This window comes from Pleurodeles waltl, chromosome 9, assembly GCF_031143425.1.
Source record: "Pleurodeles waltl isolate 20211129_DDA chromosome 9, aPleWal1.hap1.20221129, whole genome shotgun sequence".
Taxonomy (NCBI): domain Eukaryota; kingdom Metazoa; phylum Chordata; class Amphibia; order Caudata; family Salamandridae; genus Pleurodeles; species Pleurodeles waltl.
In genome coordinates this window covers 40695290-40718587 of record NC_090448.1, presented here as the reverse complement: position 1 = coordinate 40718587, position 23298 = coordinate 40695290, and the positions used below count along the sequence as shown (strand labels likewise).

General features: G+C 45.6%; 1 protein-coding gene across 1 annotated transcript in view; it reads right to left on the bottom strand.

The window, feature by feature from the left end:
* The window catches only part of COPG1 (COPI coat complex subunit gamma 1), a 175560-nt gene that overhangs the window by 105552 nt on the left and 46710 nt on the right, over positions 1-23298 (bottom strand). The window contains exons 8-13 of the mRNA XM_069206229.1: positions 22505-22591; positions 21493-21647; positions 18948-19081; positions 17640-17707; positions 14987-15175; positions 12544-12639 (exon numbers count right to left, since the gene is read on the bottom strand). Coding sequence (XP_069062330.1) covers positions 12544-12639; positions 14987-15175; positions 17640-17707; positions 18948-19081; positions 21493-21647; positions 22505-22591 — 729 coding nt within the window. The remainder of the gene's footprint in view (positions 1-12543; positions 12640-14986; positions 15176-17639; positions 17708-18947; positions 19082-21492; positions 21648-22504; positions 22592-23298) is intronic.

Below are 23298 nucleotides of genomic sequence, written 5' to 3'. Positions count from 1 at the left end.
TTCTCAGCACAATAAATGCACACTGATGCCAGTGTACATTTTATGGCAAAATACACCCCAGAGGGCACCTTAGAGGTGCCCCCTGAAACTTAACCGACTGTCTGTGTAGGCTGACTAGTTCCAGCAGCCTGCCACACCAGAGACATGTTGCTGGCCCCATGGGGAGAGTGCCTTTGTCACTCTGAGGCCAGTAACAAAGCCTGCACTGGGTGGAGATGCTAACACCTCCCCCAGGCAGGAGGTGTGACACCTGGCGGTGAGCCTCAAAGGCTCACCCCTTTGTCACAGCCCAGCAGGGCACTCCAGCTTAGTGGAGTTGCCCGCCCCCTCCGGCCACGGCCCCCACTTTTGGCGGCAAGGCTGGAGGGAACAAAGAAAGCAACAAGGAGGAGTCACTGGCCAGTCAGGACAGCCCCTAAGGTGTCCTGAGCTGAGGTGACTCTAACTTTTAGAAATCCTCCATCTTGCAGATGGAGGATTCCCCCAATAGGGTTAGGATTGTGACCCCCTCCCCTTGGGAGGAGGCACAAAGAGGGTGTACCCACCCTCAGGGCTAGTAGCCATTGGCTACTAACCCCCCAGACCTAAACACGCCCTTAAATTTAGTATTTAAGGGCTACCCTGAACCCTAGAAAATTAGATTCCTGCAACTACAAGAAGAAGGACTGCCTAGCTGAAAACCCCTGCAGAGGGAGACCAGAAGACGACAACTGCCTTGGCTCCAGAAACTCACCGGCCTGTCTCCTGCCTTCCAAAGATCCTGCTCCAGCGACGCCTTCCAAAGGGACCAGCGACCTCGACATCCTCTGAGGACTGCCCCTGCTTCGAAAAGACAAGAAACTCCCGAGGACAGCGGACCTGCTCCAAGAAAGGCTGCAACTTTGTTTCCAGCAGCCTTGAAAGAACCCTGCAAGCTCCCCGCAAGAAGCGTGAGACTTGCAACACTGCACCCGGCGACCCTGACTCGGCTGGTGGAGATCCGACACCTCAGGAGGGACCCCAGGACTACTCTGATACTGTGAGTACCAAAACCTGTCCCCCCTGAGCCCCCACAGCGCCGCCTGCAGAGGGAATCCCGAGGCTTCCCCTGACCGCGACTCTTTGAATCCTAAGTCCCGACGCCTGGGAGAGACCCTGCACCCGCAGCCCCCAGGACCTGAAGGACCGGACTTTCACTGGAGAAGTGACCCCCAGGAGTCCCTCTCCCTTGCCCAAGTGGAGGTTTCCCCGAGGAACCCCCCCCCTTGCCTGCCTGCAGCGCTGAAGAGATCCCGAGATCTCTCATAGACTAACATTGCGAACCCGACGCTTGTTTCTACACTGCACCCGGCCGCCCCCGTGCTGCTGAGGGTGAAAGTTCTGTGTGGGCTTGTGTCCCCCCCGGTGCCCTACAAAACCCCCCTGGTCTGCCCTCCGAAGACGCGGGTACTTACCTGCAAGCAGACCGGAACCGGGGCACCCCCTTCTCTCCATTCTAGCCTATGTGTTTTGGGCACCACTTTGAACTCTGCACCTGACCGGCCCTGAGCTGCTGGTGTGGTGACTTTGGGGTGGCTCTGAACCCCCAACGGTGGGCTACCTTGGACCAAGAACCGAACCCTGTAAGTGTCTTACTTACCTGGTAAAACTAACAAAAACTTACCTCCCCCAGGAACTGTGAAAATTGCACTAAGTGTCCACTTTTAAAACAGCTATTTGTCAATAACTTGAAAAGTATACATGCAATTTTTATGATTTAAAGTTCCTAATGTACTTACCTGCAATACCTTTCAAACACGATATTACATGTTAAATTTGAACCTGTGGTTCTTAAAATAAACTAAGAAAAGATATTTTTCTATACAAAACCTATTGGCTGGATTTGTCTCTGAGTGTGTGTACCTCATTTATTGTCTATGTGTATGTACAACAAATGCTTAACACTACTCCTTGGATAAGCCTACTGCTCGACCACACTACCACAAAATAGAGCATTAGTATTATCTATTTTTACCACTATTTTACCTCTAAGGGGAACCCTTGGACTCTGTGCATGCTATTCCTTACTTTGAAATAGCACATACAGAGCCAACTTCCTACAGAGGGTTTATTAATTTGAGATGTTTGATACCAAACATCCCTATCTTCAGTGAAGCCATCATGTAGGTGGGGAACTCATGTCCACCAGTGTCCAGCACATGGTTTCCCTGTTAACTATGTCTAAGAATTGAAAAAACACATAGCAGGGGTTTATCTGCTCGTGTAGATATGCCCTTGCAAGTAATATAATGCAACCTGCCTAAGGACTGTAAGGCCTGCTGTAGGGGTTACTTACAAATATAGCATGCACTATCAGGGGACACAGCACACAGACTGTGTGCCATGTTGTGTTTTCACTTGTAGCTGAACCAAGACATGCAGTCTGCAATGATAGTCTGCATGTGCTAGGTGAGGGGTCCCAGAGGATGGCACAATACATGCTGCAGCCATTCGGGACCCTCTTTGGTATCCATGCCCCAGGTACTGGGGTACCATTTACTAGGGACTTAGAGGAGGGCCTAAAGTATTGCCAATTGGGGAACAAACTACACAGTTTTAGGGAAAGAGATCTGGCACTGAGGACCTGGTAAGCAGGAACCCTGTGCACTTTCAGTCAAACTTTCAATTACCAAGTAAAAAGCGGGGGTGACCATGTCAAAAAGGGGCACCTTTCTTACATGAATTTTGGTGTTTTTAGACAGTAGTTGTAAGGAAATGCCTCCTTGGCATGATTACCCCCTGACTTTTTGCCTTTGCTGATGCTATGTTTTGAATTGAAAGTGTGCTGAGGCCTGCTAACCAGGCCCCAGCACCAGTGTTCTTTCCCTAACCTGTACTTTTGATTCCACAATTGGCACACCCTGGCATCCAGGTAAGTCCCTTGTAACTGGTACCCCTGGTACCTAGGGCCCTGATGCCAGGGAAGGTCTCTAAGGGCTGCAGCATATCTTATGCCACCCTGGGGACCCCTCTCTCAGCACAGACACACTGCTTACCAGCTTGTGTGTGCTGGTGAGAACAAAACGAGTAAGTCGACATGGCACTCCCCTCAGGGTGCCATGCCAACCTCACACTGCCTATGCAGTATAGATAAGTCACCCCTCTAGCCGGCCTTACAGCCCTAAGGCAGGGTGCACTATACCATAGGTGAGGGCACCAGTGCATGAGCACTGTGCCCCTACAGTGTCTAAGCCAAACCTTAGACATTGTAAGTGCAGGGTAGCCATAAGAGTATATGGTCTGGGAGTCTGTCAAACACAGACTCCACAGCATCATAATGGCTACACTGAAAACTGGGAAGTTTGGTATCAAACTTCTCAGCACAATAAATGCACACGGATGCCAGTGTACATTTTATTGTAAAATACACCCCAGAGGGCACCTTAGAGGTGCCCCCTGAAACCTAATCCAACTACCCGTGTAGGCTGACTAGTTCTAGCAGCCTGCCACACTCGAGACATGTTGCTGGCCACATGGGGAGAGTGCCTTTGTCACTCTGTGGCCTGTAACAAAGCCTGCACTGGGTGGAGATGCTAACACCTCACCCAGGCAGGAGCTGTAACACCTGGCGGTGAGCCTCAAAGGCTTACCCCCTTTGTTCCAGTACCACAGGGCACTCCAGCTAGTGGAGTTACCCGCCCCCTCCGGTCACTGCCCCACTTTTGGCGGCAAGGCCGGAGGAGATAATGAGAATAACAAGGAGGAGTCACTGGCCAGTCAGGACAGCCCCTAAGGTGTCCTGAGCTGAAGTGACTCTAACTTTTAGAAATCCTCCATCTTGCAGATGGAGGATTCCCCCAATAGGGATAGGAATGTGACCCCCTCCCCTTGGGAGGAGGCACAAAGAGGGTGTACCCACCCTCAGGGCTAGTAGCCATTGGCTACTAACCCCCCAGACCTACACACGCCCTTAAATTTAGTATTTAAGGGCTTCCCTGAACCTAAGAATTTAGATTCCTGCAACTTACCGAAGAAGAAGACTGCTGAGCCGAAAACCCCTGCAGAAGAAGAAAGAAGACACCAACTGCTTTGGCCCCCAGTCCTACCGGCCTGTCTCCTGCCTTCTAAAGAAACCTGCTCCAGCGACGCTTTCTCAAGGACCAGCGACCTCTGAATCCTCAGAGGACTGCCCTGCTTCAAGAGGAACAAGAAACTCCCGAGGACAGCGGACCTGCTCCAAAAAGACTGCAACTTTGTTACAGAGGAGCAGATTTAAAGACCCCTGCAATCCCCGCAAGAAGCGTGAGACTTGCAACACTGCACCCGGCGACCCCGACTCGACTGGTGGAGAAACAACACCCCAGGGAGGACCCTCCGGCGACTCAGAGACTGTGAGTAACCAAAGTTGTCCCCCCTGAGCCACCACAGCTACGCCTGCAGAGGGAATCCCGAGGCTTCCCCTGACCGCGACTGCCTGACTCTAAAAATCCCGACGGCTGGAAAAGACCCTCAACCCGCAGCACCTGAAGGATCGGAAGGAGGCCCTCTCCCTTGCCCAGGTGGTGGCTACCCCGAGGAGCCCCCCCTTGCCTGCCTGCACCGCTGAAGAGACCCCTTGGTCTCCCATTGAAACCTATTACAAACCCGACGCTTGTTTGCACATTGCACCCGGCCGCCCCCGCGCTGCTGAGGGTGTACTTTCTGCGTGGACTTGTGTCCCCCCCGGTGCCCTACAAAACCCCCCTGGTCTGCCCTCCGAAGACGCGGGTACTTACCTGCTGGCAGACTGGAACCGGGGCACCCCCTTCTCTCCATTGAAGCCTATGCGTTTTGGGCACCACTTTGAACTCTGCACCTGACCGGCCCTGAGCTGCTGGTGTGGTGACTTTGGGGTTGCTCTGAACCCCCAACGGTGGGCTACCTTGGACCCCAATTTGAACCCCGTAGGTGGTTTACTTACCTGCAAGAACTAACAATACTTTACCTCCCCCAGGAACTGTGAAAATTGCACTGTGTCCACTTTTAAAACAGCTTATTGTGTTTTATGTAAAAAGTATATATGCTATTGTGATTATTCAAAGTTCCTAAAGTACTTACCTGCAGTACCTTTCAAATGAGATATTACATGTAGAATTTGAACCTGTGGTTCTTAAAATAAACTAAGAAAAGATATTTTTCTATAACAAAACCTATTGGCCTGGATTTGTCTCTGAGTGTGTGTTCCTCATTTATTGCCTGTGTGTATGTACAACAAATGCTTAACACTACTCCTTTGATAAGCCTACTGCTCGACCACACTACCACAAAATAGAGCATTAGTATTATCTTTTTTTGCCACTATCTTACCTCTAAGGGGAACCCTTGGACTCTGTGCATGCTATTCCTTACTTTGAAATAGCACATACAGAGCCAACTTCCTACATTGGTGGATCAGCGGTGGGGTACAAGATTTTGCATTTGCTGGACTACTCAGCCAATACCTGATCACACGACAAATTCCAAAAATTTTCATTAGAAATTGATTTTTGCAATTTGAACTATTTTTCTAAATTCTTAAAAGACCTGCTAGGGCCTTGTGTTAGATCCTGTTTAGCATTTCTTTTAGAGTTTAAAAGTCTGTGAAAGTTTGAATTAGAACCTAGAACTAGTTTTAGATTCTTAAAAAGTATTCCAACTTTAAGAAGCATAATGTCTAGTACAGAGATGAATGTGGTGGAACTCGACACCACCCCTTACCTCCATCTTAAGATGAGGGAGCTAAGGTCACTCTGTAAAATAAAGAAAATAACAATGGGCCCCAGACCTTCCAAACTACAGCTCCAGGAGCTTTTGGCAGAGTTTGAAAGAGCCAACCCCTCTGAGGATGGCAACACAGAGGATGAAGATAGTGACTTGGAGGGAAATTCCCCCCCTCCAGTCCTACTTAGGGAGAACAGGGCTGCTCAAGCCCTGACTCCAAACATAATAGTCAGAGATGCTGTTTCCCTCACAGGAGAGACCAACATCTCTGAAATCACTGAGGATAGCCCCAGTGAAGAGGACATCCAATTAGCCAGGATGGCCAAGAGATTGGCTCTGGAAAGACAGATCCTAACCATAGAAAGGGAAAGAAAAGAGATGGGCCTAGGACCCATCAATGGTGGCAGCAACATAACTAGGGTCAGAGATTCCCCTGACATGTTGAAAATCCCTAAAGGGATTGTAACTAAATATGAAGATGGAGATGACATCACCAAATGGTTCACAGCTTTTGAGAGGGCTTGTGTAACCAGAAAAGTTAACAGATCTCACTGGGGTGCTCTCCTTTGGGAAATGTTCACTGGAAAGTGTAGGGATAGACTCCTCACACTCCCTGGAAATGATGCAGAATCTTATGACCTCATGAAGGCTACCCTGATTGAGGGCTTTGGGTTCTACACTGAGGAGTATAGGATTAGATTCAGGGGGGCTCAAAAATCCTCGAGCCAGACCTGGGTTGATTTTGTAGACTACTCAGTGAAAACACTGGATGGTTGGATACAAGGCAGTGGTGTAAATAATTATGATGGGCTGTACAATTTATTTGTGAAAGAACACCTGTTAAGTAATTGTTTCAATGATAAACTGCATCAGCATCTGGTAGACCTAGGACCAATTTCTCCCCAAGAATTGGGAAAGAAGGCGGACCATTGGGTCAAGACTAGGGTGACCAAGACTTCCACAGGGGGTGACCAAAAGAAAGGGGTCACAAAGCCTCCCCAGGGGAAGAGTGTTGAGACATCCAAAAACAAAAATAGAAAAGAGTCTACAGGCCCCCAAAAACCTGCACAGGAGGGTGGGCCCAGAGCCTCTTCACAAACCAATTTTGGGTACAAGGGTAAAAACTTTGATCCCAAAAAGGCCTGGTGTCGTAGCTGTAATCAGCCTGGACACCAAACTGGAGACAAGGCCTGTCCCCAGAAAAATACCACTTCTAGCTCCACTCCAGCTAAAACTGGAATGGCCAGTCTCCAAGTGGGATCAACAGTGTGCCCAGATCAAATCAGGTGTCACACTGAAGCTACATTAGTCTCTGAGGGTGGGGTGGATTTAGCCACACTGGCTGCCTGGCCTCCTAACATGCAAAAATACAGGCAGCAGCTCTTAATTAATGGGACAACTGTAGAAGGCCTGAGGGATACAGGTGCCAGTGTCACCATGGTGACAGAGAAACTGGTTTCCCCTGGCCAATACCTGGCTGGACAAACGTATTCAGTCACCAACGCTGACAATCAGACTAAAGTACATCCCATGGCTATTGTAACTTTAGAGTGGGGAGGGGTCAATGGCCTGAAACAGGTGGTGGTCTCCTCCAATATCCCAGTAGACTGTTTGCTTGGAAATGACCTGGAGTCCTCAGCATGGGCTGAGGTAGAACTAAAAACCCATGCAGCCATGCTGGGTATCCCTGAACTGGTGTGTGTCAAGACAAGGGCACAGTGCAAGGCTCAGGGTGAAAAAGTAGAGCTGGAGTCTGGAAAAAGGGCCCAGCCTACCAAGAGGAAAGGAAAGTCAGCTGGGAAACCAGCTGCAACAACACAACAAAAAGAGAACCTCTCTTCTCAGGAATAAGTTCTGCCCTCTGAGGGAACTGAGCCCATGGAGCTAGAACCTTACCAGGTTGAGCTCTTAGGCCCAGGGGGACCCTCAAGGGAGCAGTTGTGTAAGGGGCAAGAAACCTGTCCCTCTCTTGAAGGCCTTAGGCAGCAAGCAGCTGAAGAGACCAATGGCAAGAAAACTGGAACACATAGGGTCTATTGGGAAGATGGGCTCCTGTACACTGAGGCAAGAGATCCCAAACCTGGTGCCACTAGGAGAGTGGTAGTGCCTCAGGAGTTCAGAGAGTTCATACTGACCTTAGCCCATGATATTCCCCTTGCTGGGCATTTGGGACAAACCAAGACGTGGGAGAGACTAGTCAACCACTTCTACTGGCCCAATATGTCCCAGAAAGTTAAGGAGTTTTGTGTCTCCTGTACCACCTGTCAAGCCAGTGGTAAGACAGGTGGACATCCAAAGGCCCCCCTCATTCCACTTCCAGTGGTGGGGGTCCCCTTTGAAAGAGTGGGTGTGGACATAGTGGGTCCACTTGAACCTCCCACAGCCTCAGGAAATATGTACATCCTAGTAGTAGTGGATCATGCTACTAGTTATCCTGAAGCTATTCCCCTTAGGTCGACTACTGCCACTGCAGTAGCCAAGGCCCTCATTGGTATCTTTACCAGAGTGGGCTTCCCTAAGGAGGTGGTGTCTGACAGAGGTACCAACTTCATGTCAGCATACCTGAAACACATGTGGAATGAGTGTGGAGTGACTTATAAATTCACTACACCCTATCATCCACAAACTAATGGCCTTGTTGAGAGATTCAACAAGACATTAAAGGGCATGATCATGGGGCTCCCAGAAAAACTCCAAAGGAAATGGGATGTCCTCTTGCCATGTCTACTCTTCGCTTACAGAGAGGTGCCTCAGAAGGGAGTAGGATTCTCACCCTTTGAACTTCTGTCTGGCCACCCTGTAAGGGGACCACTAGCTCTTGTGAAAGAAGGCTGGGAGATACCTCTTCATGAGCCTAAACAAGACATAGTGGACTATGTACTTGGCCTTCGCTCAAGGATGGCAGAGTACATGGAAAAGGCAAGCAAAAACCTTGAGGCCAGCCAACAGCTCCAGAAGTTTTGGTATGACCAAAAGGCTGCACTGGTTGAATTTCAACCAGGGCAGAAAGTCTGGGTTTTGGAGCCTGTGGCTCCCAGGGCACTTCAGGACAAATGGAGTGGCCCTTACCCAGTGCTAGAGAGGAAGAGTCAGGTCACCTACCAGGTGGACCTGGGCACAAGCAGGAGCCCCAAGAGGGTGATCCATGTGAACCACCTTAAGCTCTTCCATGACAGGGCTGATGTGAATCTGTTAATGGTAACAGATGAGGATCAGGAAGCTGAGAGTGAGCCTCTCCCTTATCTTCTGTCATCAAACCCTAATGATGGCTCAGTAGATGGAGTGATCTATTCAGACACCCTCTCTGGCCAACAGCAATCTGACTGTAGGAAAGTCCTGCAGCAGTTTGCTGAGCTCTTTTCCCTAACCCCTGGTCAGACACACCTGTGTACCCATGATGTGGACACAGGAGACAGCATGCCTGTCAAAAACAAAATATTCAGACAGTCTGATCAAGTTAAGGAAAGCATCAAGGTGGAAGTCCACAAGATGCTGGAATTGGGAGTAATTGAGCACTCTGACAGCCCCTGGGCTAGCCCAGTGGTCTTAGTCCCCAAACCTCACACCAAAGATGGAAAGAGAGAGATTAGGTTTTGTGTGGACTACAGAGGACTTAATTCTGTCACCAAGACAGATGCCCATCCCATTCCTAGAGCTGATGAGCTGATAGATAAATTAGGTGCTGCCAAATTCTTAAGTACCTTTGACTTAACAGCAGGGTACTGGCAAATCAAAATGGCACCTGGAGCAAAAGAAAAGACAGCATTCTCCACACCTGATGGGCATTATCAGTTCACTGTTATGCCCTTTGGTTTAAAGAATGCCCCTGCCACCTTCCAAAGGTTGGTGAATCAAGTCCTTGCTGGCTTGGAGTCCTTTAGTGCAGCTTATCTTGACGATATTGCTGTCTTTAGCTCCAACTGGCAGGATCACCTGGTCCACCTGAAGAAGGTTTTGAAGGCTCTGCAATCTGCAGGCCTCTCTATCAAGGCATCCAAATGCCAGATAGGGCAGGGAACTGTGGTTTACTTGGGACACCTTGTAGGAGGAGGCCAAGTTCAGCCACTCCAGCCTAAGATCCAGACTATTCTGGACTGGGCAGCTCCAAAAACCCAGACTCAAGTCAGGGCATTCCTTGGCTTGTCTGGGTACTATAGGAGGTTTGTGAAGGGATATGGATCCATTGTGACAGCCCTCACAGAACTCACCTCCAAGAAAATGCCCAAGAAAGTAAACTGGACTGTAGAATGCCAACAGGCCTTTGACACTCTGAAACAAGCAATGTGCACAGCACCAGTTCTAAAAGCTCCAGATTACTCCAAGCAGTTCATTGTGCAGACAGATGCCTCTGAACATGGGATAGGGGCAGTTTTGTCCCAAACAAATGATGATGGCCTTGACCAGCCTGTTGCTTTCATTAGCAGGAGGTTACTCCCCAGGGAGCAGCGTTGGAGTGCCATTGAGAGGGAGGCCTTTGCTGTGGTTTGGTCCCTGAAGAAGCTGAGACCATACCTCTTTGGGACTCACTTCCTAGTTCAAACTGACCACCGACCTTTCAGATGGCTGATGCAAATGAAAGGTGAAAATCCTAAACTGTTGAGGTGGTCCATCTCCCTACAGGGAATGGACTTTATAGTGGAACACAGACCTGGGACTGCCCATGCCAATGCAGATGGCCTTTCCAGGTTCTTCCACTTAGAAAATGAAGACTCTCTTGGGAAAGGTTAGTCTCATCCTCTTTCGTTTGGGGGGGGGGGGGGGGGGGGTTGTGTAAGGAAATGCCTCCTTGGCATGGTTACCCCCTGACTTTTTGTCTTTGCTGATGCTATGTTTTGAATTGAAAGTGTGCTGAGGCCTGCTAACCAGGCCCCAGCACCAGTGTTCTTTCCCTAACCTGTACTTTTGATTCCACAATTGGCACACCCTGGCATCCAGGTAAGTCCCTTGTAACTGGTACTTCTAGTACCAAGGGCCCTGATGCCAGGGAAGGTCTCTAAGGGCTGCAGCATATCTTATGCCACCCTGGGGACCCCTCACTCAGCACAGACACACTGCTTACCAGCTTGTGTGTGCTGGTGAGAACAAAACGAGTAAGTCGACATGGCACTCCCCTCAGGGTGCCATGCCAACCTCACACTGCCTATGCAGTATAGATAAGTCACCCCTCTAGTCGGCCCTACAGCCCTAAGGCAGGGTGCACTATACCATAGGTGAGGGCACCAGTGCATGAGCACTGTGCCCCTACAGTGTCTAAGCCAAACCTTAGACATTGTAAGTGCAGGGTAGCCATAAGAGTATATGGTCTGGGAGTCTGTCAAACACGGACTCCAGAGCCCCATAATGGCTACACTGAAAACTGGGAAGTTTGGTATCAAGCTTATCAGCACAATAAATGCACACTGATGCCAGTGTACATTTTATTGTAAAATACACCCCAGAGGGCACCTTAGAGGTGCCCCCTGAAACCTAATCCAACTACCCGTGTAGGCTGACTAGTTCTAGCAGCCTGCCACACTCGAGACATGTTGCTGGCCACATGGGGAGCCCCCAGGAGGCCCTCTCCCTTGCCCAGGTGGTGGCTACCCCGAGGAGCCCCCCCCCTTGCCTGCCTGCACCGCTGAAGAGACCCCTTGGTTTCCCATTGAAACCTATTACAAACCCGACGCTTGTTTGCACACTGCACCCGGCCGCCCCCGCGCTGCTGAGGGTGTACTTTCTGCGTGGACTTGTGTCCCCCCTGGTGCCCTACAAAACCCCCCTGGTCTGCCCTCCGAAGACGCGGGTACTTACCTGCTGGCAGACTGGAACCGGGGCACCCCCTTCTCTCCATTGAAGCCTATGCGTTTTGGGCACCACTTTGAACTCTGCACCTGACCGGCCCTGAGCTGCTGGTGTGGTGACTTTGGGGTTGCTCTGAACCCCCAACGGTGGGCTACCTTGGACCCCAATTTGAACCCCGTAGGTGGTTTACTTACCTGCAAGAACTAACAATACTTTACCTCCCCCAGGAACTGTGAAAATTGCACTGTGTCCACTTTTAAAACAGCTTATTGTGTTTTATGTAAAAAGTATATATGCTATTGTGATTATTCAAAGTTCCTAAAGTACTTACCTGCAATACCTTTCAAATGAGATATTACATGTAGAATTTGAACCTGTGGTTCTTAAAATAAACTAAGAAAATATATTTTTCTATAACAAAACCTATTGGCCTGGATTTGTCTCTGAGTGTGTGTTCCTCATTTATTGCCTGTGTGTATGTACAACAAATGCTTAACACTACTCCTTTGATAAGCCTACTGCTCGACCACACTACCACAAAATAGAGCATTAGAATTATCTCTTTTTGCCACTATCTTACCTCTAAGGGGAACCCTTGGACTCTGTGCATGCTATTCCTTACTTTGAAATAGCACATACAGAGCCAACTTCCTACAGTAGTCAAAAATTTTCTTCAACAGTAATTTCTAATTTGCAAAATCAAGCTGAAATCTGGAAGGGGAACAATAGCAACATAAATTTTCTATCTACTACTGCAGCGTTGTTGTTTGGAAGTGGTGTGAATAACTTGTGTTACTAAGATAAAACTCAATGGTGCACGTTTTATCAACCTCATAAGGATTACAGGAATAATCAGCCAAGACCCAGAGAGCTGTGGGCGCACACAGACACATGCACACATCTGCTCAAGCAACATGCATGTAATTTAATGAACTATCTTAAACACATTAATGAAAACGCTATAATATATACATGGCAAGCTGAAGACAGTATCAGAAGAAAGATAAGCCCAACAAAAGGAGGACTCTACACAGACCACCTAACCACATCTTTCAGCATCCCTACCTCTTCTCGGAGCATGGTAAAGAGGAAGTTCATCATGACCGAATGTTTGCGTGGATACTTCTGACATAATGCGCTGATTGCTTGCACCACCACAACCTGAACAGCAGAAAAAATTAAGAAGGGTAAAGAAAAATGGTGAACAGAAATACCTTAATACTATATCGCCTATATATGGTGATTTGGCTCCCTTATTTCTGCCCTTAAAACGTTGGAGCAGATTACAAGTCATATGAAGAATCCACTCGGACTGCAGTGTTTTTACTTGGGGATCCAATGGTTTTCTGTATTGCGTCCTCAACATTTCTGATTTGTAAGCTCCAAAAGCATCAATGAACACAGTGCTGATGAGACCATCTTCCTTATGCAATACTGGCTAAGCCATCCAAAATCATTAATTGTTCATTCTAATACAGGAAGACTTTTAGTTCGAAGTGTGGTCTCTATCCTATCGGATTTTAGAGATCTCCGATCATCCCCCATTATGATCTCAATCAGTCACTTCCAAAATATTCTCAAAAGCCGGTCTCTGTCTTTTTATCTACTTTGCTATCTTTACAATATTCTATCTGTCTTTTTATCTACTTTGCTATCTTTACAATATTCTACCACTAACCAAGAGTCTGACTTCTCACTCAGCCGTTTTTAATGACCTTTTCACTTCAATCTCTTCCAAATTCTGCAACCATTAGAAATACCATTGTTCTAGCACCTCCTTACCAGTCAGGAAGACAGTTTAGACCCACATATTCTGCTGAGTTTTGTTTTCAGACTCCTAGTTCTCAAGGGCCATCAAGCCCTCTGGGTGAAAGCTCAATTTTTATAAGCCTTTATTCATTTTTTTATTCACCTCCACATTGTACAAGACTGGAATTTTACAATTAATTCAGTTTGTAGGTACTCCTGTCTCCACTCCTACTTCAACTGCATAATACATTTAAGGAAAAAAACATATCTGCGTTATACTGCAGAGCATCAAAGGAACATAGTATTTTATACATGATATAGTGAATTAATGTTAAAATAATATTTGCCCAACATATTAATACAAAAAGAACAGTTGATGGACAGAATGTAGACCAAATCAAACATTCACCCCCAGTCACAGAACTGGGTTTAATCCATCAGTTTTTGTGCTCACCATGCCATTCCAGTTTGGACCCAGCCATATGCAAATCAGTCTTGACCCTGTTCCCCCATGGGAACAGTCCAGCCCAAACTGCCAGGCCAGGTCCTCCCTGGACCAGAAACAAGCATCCTGGGACCAGTTTCGTGGTATCACTCCTCTTCAGCCAGGCTAGATTGAATCTGGTGGCATAGTGAGCACGGGACCCACGTCTGGGCATACCCTTCCCACTTGGGGCGACAAATGCAAAAAGAACAGTTGATGGTCGGAATGTAGACCAAATCAAACATCCACCCCCAGTCACAGATCTGGGTTTAATCTATCAGTCCCCCCCTCCCTCCCCTCCACTCCCCTCCCAGGATGCTTGTTTCTGGTCCAGGGAGGACCTGGCTTGGCAGTTCAGGCTGGACTGTTCCCATGAGGGACAGGGTCAAGACTGATTGCATATGGCTGGGTCCAAACTGGGGTGGCATGGTGAGCAAAAGAACGATGGATTAAACCCAGATCTGTGACTGGGGGTGAGTGTTTGCATTGTTCAGCACTCCGTCCATTATCCTTTTGTGTTGCTAAAGTTGCCCTAAGTGGGACGGGTATGCCCAGACGTGGGTCCCTTGCTCACTGTGCCACTGGATTCAAGCTAGCCTGGCTGATGAAGGGTGAAACCCTGAAACCGGTCCCAGGGTGCTTGTTTCCGGTCCAGTGAGGACCTGGCTTGGCAGTTCGGGCTGGTCTGTTCCCATGAGGGACCGGGTCAAGACTGATTTGCATATGTCTGGGTCCAAACTGGGGTGGCATGGTGAGCAAAAGAACGATGGATTAAACCCAGATCTGTGACTGGGGGTGAGAGTTTGCATTGTTCAGCACTCCGTCCATCATCCTTTTGTGTGGCTAAAGTTGCCCTAAGTGGGAAGGGTATGCCCAGACATGGGTCCCTTGCTCACTGTGCCACTGGATTCAAGCTAGCCTGGCTGATGAAGGGTGAAACCTTGAACCCGGTCCCAGGATGCTTGTTTCCGGTCCAGTGAGGACCTGGCTTGGCAGTTCGGGCTGGACTGTTCCCATGCGGGACCGGGTCAAGACTTATTTGCATATGTCTGGGTCCAAACTGGGGTGGCATGGTGAGCAAAAGAACGATGGATTTAACCCTGATCTGTGACTGGCGGTGAGTGTTTGCATTGTTCAGCACTCCGTCCATCATCCTTTTGTGTTGCAACATATTAATACTGCAATGTAGTGTGCTTCATCCAAAGCACATATTACAATAAAAACTCATGTGAAACAGAACACATTCACTGATAAAGTCTTTGTGGTTTCCCAGACCTTAAATTCATCAGAGATTTCAGACATGAAGGAGGAGATCTGCTTCATGAGACGATCAATGCTGCTCTCGCTGCCAGTTTTGAGAAGGGTAGTGATGGCAAGTGTGGCAATGCTGCGGTTGGAATCTGTCACCAGGTTCTCCAGGTCCAGGTTGCAAGCAGTGACTGCAGATGGATGTCTCATTGCCACCTATGAATCAAAGACAGAAGTAGAACGTGGGTGAGAAGGATCACAGAAATTGAAGTGTCAAACTGGATAAAAAAACTTCTACAACCCTGAACTTAAAAAATGAACTGCAAGGCCTATTTAAATGGTACCAAAAGTAAATTCAGTGCTATATTTAATAATAATAAACATCCTTGATTTAACATCTAACATCCTTTGATTTATTTTCTATGTTTTTTTAAACAATACCATGAACTTTTGCCCAAGTTAAATGGGCAAATATCTATTACTGCTCATTAGCATCTCTGTAGTGCTCAATCTGCCATTAGAATTTGATTGCAGCAACTTTAGGTAGTATAGAGTATGTCCTTCTAAAACTTTCCATTGCAGCGAGGAGCTTCGGCTACTGAAAAAGCAGTGTAAACATCTTGAGTGCTGTTTGGCGCCGTAATTATAATATGCAGGAGGAAAAGATATATTGTACAGATCTTAAAGAGTATCATAAGAAGATTAGGAAACACGCTGCTCCTTCTACTCTAATAAAATTGAGCACGCCCAGAACTCAAAGCAACTTTTTTCTATTGTTAACACTCTGTCCGCCCTGGAACGGGTAGCACCTATAAACACCCCAGTGGAGGAGGGGAGCAATGAGACTGCCTATTATTTCGAGACAAGACCCTTAGTATTTATGACTCCTTCCCCCAAGGAGGTGACTGCAGTCTCCTGTTCGGAGGCCTGGTTTGAACCTAAATTAATGGGAGAAGGGCAGCGGGAGTTTAGCATTATTACTATTAACCAACTACGGGCTGTGTGGAAGAGGGTGAGATTGGGCTCACCTAGAGATCCAGCATCTCCTATGCTGTTAGAGAAAAGTATGGAGGAAATTCTTCCAGAACTATTGGCCCTCCTTAACTTGTCCTTCACTACGGGCCAAGTTCCTACAGCTTGGAAGAAGGCTACTGTGGAACCTCTGCTAAAGAAACCCTCCCTTGATCCTTTTAAACCAGAAAAGTTGAGGCCAATCTCTCTGCTCCCATTTTTTGCCAAAGTAGCAGAGAAACATGAAGATGATGAGCTGATGGCTTTCATCAAAGCAAACGAGCTTCTTCATGAGACTCAGTCACGGGTTCGCCCTCTTTTTAGCACTGAATGTGCTCTGTTGCCAGCTTCTAAAACCCTGAGGTAAATAGCAGATGATGCGGCTCTGATCATGTTAGACCTAAGCGCTGCTTTTGACACGGTCTCCCATTATACTGTACTGGAAAGATTATGGAAGTATCCGATGGGGGAGCTGGCACTTCGGTGGTTAGCCTCCTTCCTCCAGAACTGCACCTGCCAGATATTGCAACATTCATTCTATTCTGAGACTGTGTGTTTACAGCAGGGGGTACAGCAGGGCACAGCTTTGAGCCCCACCCTGTTCAATCTAAATATGCGTCCACTTGCTGATTTCATTGAGCGCCATGGTTTCAATACTGTTTCTTATGCAGATGACACACAGCTCATCACTCTATATCAGCATGGATCAGGATGGAGGAACATCTGCCACTCGGTTTAAATTTTGCTTGTCTGATCTTGCAGAGTGCATGTCTTGGAGTTGCATCAAACTGAATGGGAGCCAAACTGAGGTCCTGGTAGTCGAGAAGCAATGTTCGATTTGGTCCTCTGTTTGGTGGCCGGAGGACCTACCGTCTGTGCATATTCCCCAGACTAAAGTGAAGAATGTTGGGGTTTGGTTTGATGCTACACTGTCTTTGGAAAACCAAATCTCTTGCCTAGCAGGAAAATGTTTCGGTATCTTTAAAAATCTGAGCAAACTCATTGGCTTTCTTCCCCTGGAGTGTAAGAAATTTGTAATCCAAGCCTTGGTTATGTCAAGGTTGGATTACTGCAATGCTCCGTACCTTGGTGTTGCTCAAGTTCACTTGGCTAAACTCCATGGAGTTAAAATTGCAGCAGCTCGTCTTCTTCCGAATATCTTGAGACAGACAAAAATGGGGCCTTCACTGAAGCAATTACACTGGCTCCCTATAAATAAGAAAATCCCTTTTAAAGCTCTCTGTTTCTGTTGTAGAATTTTGAATAGGAAAGGACCCAGATATCTCCATAACCTGATAAGAAGATACACCCCAAGCAGAGACCCAAGATTCTCCAATGCACTTCGTGTTGCCATTCCTAGAATTTCTAGAGTACGCATGGGAGGTTATTCTTTTAGCTATGGTGTTTCCAAAGTCTGGAACACCTTGCCTCGTGATCATAGGACGGAAACCTCTGAAACAAAATCAAGCTATTATTATTATTATTATAAGAAGCAGGTGGATGCAAGTGCTGCTGGATATCTCAGCAGTAAATTAATTACATTTTATTCACATGAATACATTACAACATTTAGACCACCAAATCTGCCACTGTTGTGCCATTGTAGCATTTGTGCTGGTTATTGTAGATTATAAAAAGAGGCACCGGTTAATCAAACCACAAGTTATACCTTGTTTAATGTGCGAACGGCCGCATAGCGAAGGGCAGCTTTAGGAGAACTGCAAAACAACTGCAAAACTACAGAAAAAAATGTAGGTTAAATATACATACATACACTTTTCTAGGTACATACTTTTTAAAAATCTCAAAATTATAGTTTAACCGAACCAGTAAAAACAAGTCAGTTGCTGTGACCAATATGCATTGTAAAACAAAGGTTTGCGCCTTCCAGGGCCTAACTGCAATTAATTCCCATTTCTTTATGGCAAGACAAGTCCCCAGATTGAGCTATCTATGCATACTTTCCTGATGTTGACAGAGCGTACAATTATTGTTTCAGAACTCTGTACAAAACAATCCTGCTACTAAATTTCAAGTCACCATTGCGAATGTGATAATGATACAACAGCTGTGTCCTGGGGTCTGACTAGCTGTAGGGCACAATAGCAATTTCAATGTTAATAAATGCAGCTAAGTTAACAGGAGCGGCTGATAATTTCCCCAAAACTTCACTGCTATGAGAACCATTACATTTTGTAACCTGCTGGATCCCTCAGTTGCACCAAACTCTCAGTCATGATAGAAGATGACTGTAAAGAACCCGCATGAATGTACATAAAGATACTCCATGCCCTTGCTGCATTCTTTTTCCGGGAAGTATCATTGTGCATTGACATAATACTTCCCCGCAAAAGTTCACAGCCAGTTGTGCAAAATCTAACACACGTCACCAGCTTGTTTCATACAAAATGTTAAAACAGTCCACGTTACTGCCATCTAGGAGAATTTACTGAAAGTTTTGCGATGGTCTCATGTTGTGGTGTGCTCTTACATCATACACTGATAAGTTCATTTGGGGCAAAAGAAATACTTCAAGGTGAACATACTGTTACTGTTAGTAGATGAGGTCAGGGAACTGTGAAACTATAACACAAAGAGGCAGTAGTTTACAGCACTTTCTCATTATGTTTCAGCTTAAACTTTAATTCCAACAAGAACAGGACTTTAGGAAATTTCAGATGTGGCAAGGAAAAAAGATAAGCTGTGGCTAAAATCAGTATGATTTTGCAAGGTTTGTCTTCCTTCAGTTGCGGACATAATTGTTTGCAATGTGTCTTAACAAAAAAGGATCACTCCCTAGCATGGAAAACAGCCCTTCTTCAGAAATGCACAAATTAAGATTGTAAGAAGCTTGATATGGACAATACAGAGAGAGTAGGCATCTGCAACTCTGGAAATAAATATGCTCTCTGGGATGAATGTACCAACAAGTGCAAAAGTCACAGTTCTGACTTTGCTACAGTCCTGTGAATCTTACCAGATACAGCGGGGGCAAGTTCTTTAGCTGTACAGGTGGGCTGGTTGACAATGGCAGAAGCTGCCTCATACACCACCATCTCATGTTTGCTCCGTAAACAGCTCTCAATGAAGTCGAATAGAGGACTATCACGACTAGAAGGCAGAGAGGATGGAAAAGAAGGAAACATTTTATTCACGATGAGCCATTCAGACTTAGCTATAGACAACACAAAGTGTATTCTGAGAAGTCTGAATTGCTTATACTTGTATGCACCCAAAATATAATAAATATAATTTGAGTGTGTTTCTAAGCAGAAACTTCAACAATATAGCACAGAATTGATGCCTTATATATCAGATACAACCACTATTGGGTAATGATTGGATGATTTAATCAAACACCACTGCAACCTACAGTAATTATAGCCTAAGTAGATATACTGTGTCCCCCCCCCCCCACCCTGGGTTTTAATAAATATACTAATGTGAAAGCTTTTCTTAGACCAGATTCCTCTGAGATTAATCTAAGACAATGAGCCAGTCCTTTTCCTGCCAAGTACCAAGACTCTGGAACCGTCTTGTGGATGGCCAAACTAAATCCTAACCTGTGATCTTTATAGAAAGGCAAAGATGCATCTAAAAAGATGGTACTTTAAATGTCACACGTTGCCTCTTTTCCTTCATCGCCCTCCTCAGTCTTCCCCCATACATGGATTGTTCCAGTTTTTTGGGGAAGAACTTGTATCTGTGGACTTGTTAGGTAGCTCCGCAAAATACAAATATCTTTCACACTTAAATACATAAAATTGTTCAAGACAGTGAAACTTTCTCAGTCAGTGCAATTATCTAAAATTTCCATAACCTAACGTGAGGTCTCACTCAGGGATACCACAGAATTCCAGCTGGGGACTATCAAGACACATTATAGTAAAACTTGTAGAAACATGTGTTGTAACCAGCTACTGCACTTCTTTCATGTGTAAGGACATGTGCTTCGGTGTACAGGCATAGTACACGTACCAGTATACAATATAATCATACTTTTCTAGACATAGATGGTGTACATCACACTAAGGCCTGCATAAATGACATCCACACTCCACAAATATCACATACATTACCCATGATTACTACCTTCTTGAGACCTACATGTCTATCAGAGGACTCCCATTACCTACCTTCCCAAAATGTCTAATTTAAATATTAATCTATCCTTACCTCATCATCAACCTCTGCAAAGGAGTTTCCTAGGGTAATAAGGGCATTAAAATCTATATGTATGACAATAACATTCAATACTATCTAAAAGTCACCTTTTTCAACATCCCCCTACACAAAAACAGCCTCACTCTCACACAGAACTTTATATCAATAGCCTAATTATTTTTAATGGCAAGATGATGCAAGTGTCTCATAAAATAAATGACTGATGGTGAGGCAAACATCTCATCCAAGCTCTTTCTACGGGAAGACTAACTGCTTTTTTCATTCATGGAAAAAGTAAATCCTTTTGACTACACTGGCTGTCCTGCTGTGCTCTCACTGTATCAATTCTCCTGAGAAGGCATTTTAAGGGGCTGGTCCAGGCATGCAGTGCAAGGGGAGTTATTTGGTCCTCACCCCTGCATGCGCTGGTTGGGCAGAACAAGAGGTGACTGGTAATGCTTCTGTGTGGGCACAGTTAATTAATTTTAAAGTGTGTGTGGTGCTGATGCACCAAGGTATTATCTTAAGCCCAGTGGATGGAAGAAAAGAGTGGCTAAAGTATATGTCTGATGTGTAGTAAGTATGAAGAAGAGAGGGCCGCGAGGAATTCCAGCTCCTCTAACCTTCTAACCTGTTTCAGAATATGAAAAGGAGTAGGGAAAAAGCTTTATCAGCGATGTAGAAACTGGAGCGACAGGCACCCAAGCAGATTCCGTTGGGTGAGATTTGCAGCTGACGCAGCAGCAGCACCACCTTGTCAACTGAGCCATCACTGGCAGTTATATTCAAATTCAGACATCACTAGCACCGGGGGCAAGTATAACATCTTCTTCATGGGTGGAGTAAAACCTGGAGCCGAAGCACTGGTGCTACCTTGGATTTAAGTGGAGACCATGACACTGATGAAACAGGAGGTAAAATAGACATCATAGCCTTTATGAAACATTCAATCAGTTTAGAGTTTGTTAAGAGGAGAAATCCAATTAGGCATCACTTTTCTAAAACAATGCTCTCTTTCTTGGCTGTCCAATCAGAGGAGGAAGATTTGTGTGTGTGTTTTCGTATTCAAGTGCATAAGGAACCTCAGTTACAGGGATAAGATCTTTTACATCTGTGGACAGTGCTGCAGTAGTGCCACCTCACAGTGAAGGGGTGAACTTCAGAGTACATTTTAGATCAAGTCCATTGCTGGTTGATAACTAGAGATGAGGAATCTGTGTGAAGGAATATCCTTCAGAATGTACAATTTATTGTACAATGGTTTGGATAACAATTTCAGTGCTTAAATGTGGCTAGAAAATGACATGTGCACAATAAACAAATAAATATGTTATGTAGGAGCTATACAGAAGACCTACCTTCCATCTTCTTCCAGCTGCTTGCTGGCAACCCGGATCATCAAACAATAGGCAAATGGAGACTTTAGTCCATGACGTGTAAATTTGCTGATCATCTTGTTAACAGCCAGACGGTCATTTTTACGCACATGGTAGAGCAAGCCAAGGGCATGGTACTTCAATTAATAAATAAATAATACAAACAAAAACATGTTAAGAATCAGGGAATGATAACCAATTGACCAGCAAAAACATGGAACACACTGAACACCTCGATGCTGGGAGCACTCTTGAAAAGAAAGTAAAAAGCAAAAGAAAAAAAAAGTTCTCAGCAACTATAAACTATGTTTGGGTCTTGCTTTATAGCTTTAGCGTGAAGGATTAATGAATTGAGTTGTCTTACAGATATAGTAATCGTGACATCCGAGTGCTAACAAATCTTATAGGTCAGTGTTGTTACACTGGGCCCTTTGGTGTGGCATAAAGAATACAACTACGTTCCAGAGACAGAAAATCATCGCATAGTCTTATATGGACACAATTAGGACTTTTGCCTTTTGTTTCTTGCAAGGTGAGTAACCATCAGAGGATGCCACAGTTAATCATCATGCCCACAAAGATCCTAAATAGGAGCTAAAGTGCCTCAGTTCAACTACTTGCTTACTTGTGATATTTTCTTATGATGAGGAGTCAAGTCACATTTTGCACATACTAACCAGAAATATCCTATATAGTTAGCATTACAAGCAAGCAGTGCTTTCTGTTCTTAAAGAACACTGGTCTGTAGTCATAAAGAACAGCTGGGCCTGCTATGATAGCTCCTATGTTTTAATTAAAATGTAAGTTTAACACTTTAGAATGGTTTGCGTAAACTTTTATCCAATTTCAAACCCAGTTACAATAGTGAATGCTGGATATAGCTGTTGTTGGAGCCACATGTAGATGTAACAAAGACCACTGACTACAAGCAAGCCAAAATCCAACACTCTACCAACTGTATATGCAAACCATTCTTCTTGAGAGGCCTCCTCACCTGGACCATCATGTTGTCACTTGACCCCGCTTCCTGGGCCTCATTCACCCAACGCTTGACCACATCAAAGCTGGTTTTCAGTAGGTGCTGTAGGACATAAAACAAACATGGAGTGTTACCTCTGCTGCACCGGTTCTTAACTTCACAGGTACAACACTGCAGAATAAGATGAGAAAGCTCAGCAGCAACGCAATGAGAAACTGTCCAGCTAACAATATGTTTGAGGAGATCTGAATACTCTCAGGAGCTATAGGATTAACACATATTTCACACAAGACATGTTCGCCACTTTTACGCAAGCAATGCCAATGATCTGTCAGGGTTCAAAATCACATGGAAATCAGGGACTCCAACACACAGCACAACTATCATACTTGCAGAGTTGTGCAGCGTTGTCTATGTAATCCTAGTAAGGCCTTAAAAAATGTTTTTTATTTTACACAGACGTTTAAGATAGTAGCTCATCTTAATTATCATTTCTTACCAACATTATTTTTCACACTAAAGAGGAAGCCATAGGCAGAGCGCTGACAACTGGATAGATTTTATTAGATTGTTGTATTTGCGAATTACACAATTTTGATTCACATGTATGGCATTCTTATATTGATAACTAAGCATTGTACACCATGTTGTCTTTATCAACGTTTTATCAATACCTTTTGTCAAAACATATCAGGATTATAGTGACACAATCCTTTGCATGTTTTTTAAAAGATGAAAACAAACATATTCCGACCAGTATGGTTAATGAGACCTGGAATTATTTTCAAAAACAGCCTATTCTATTTGTG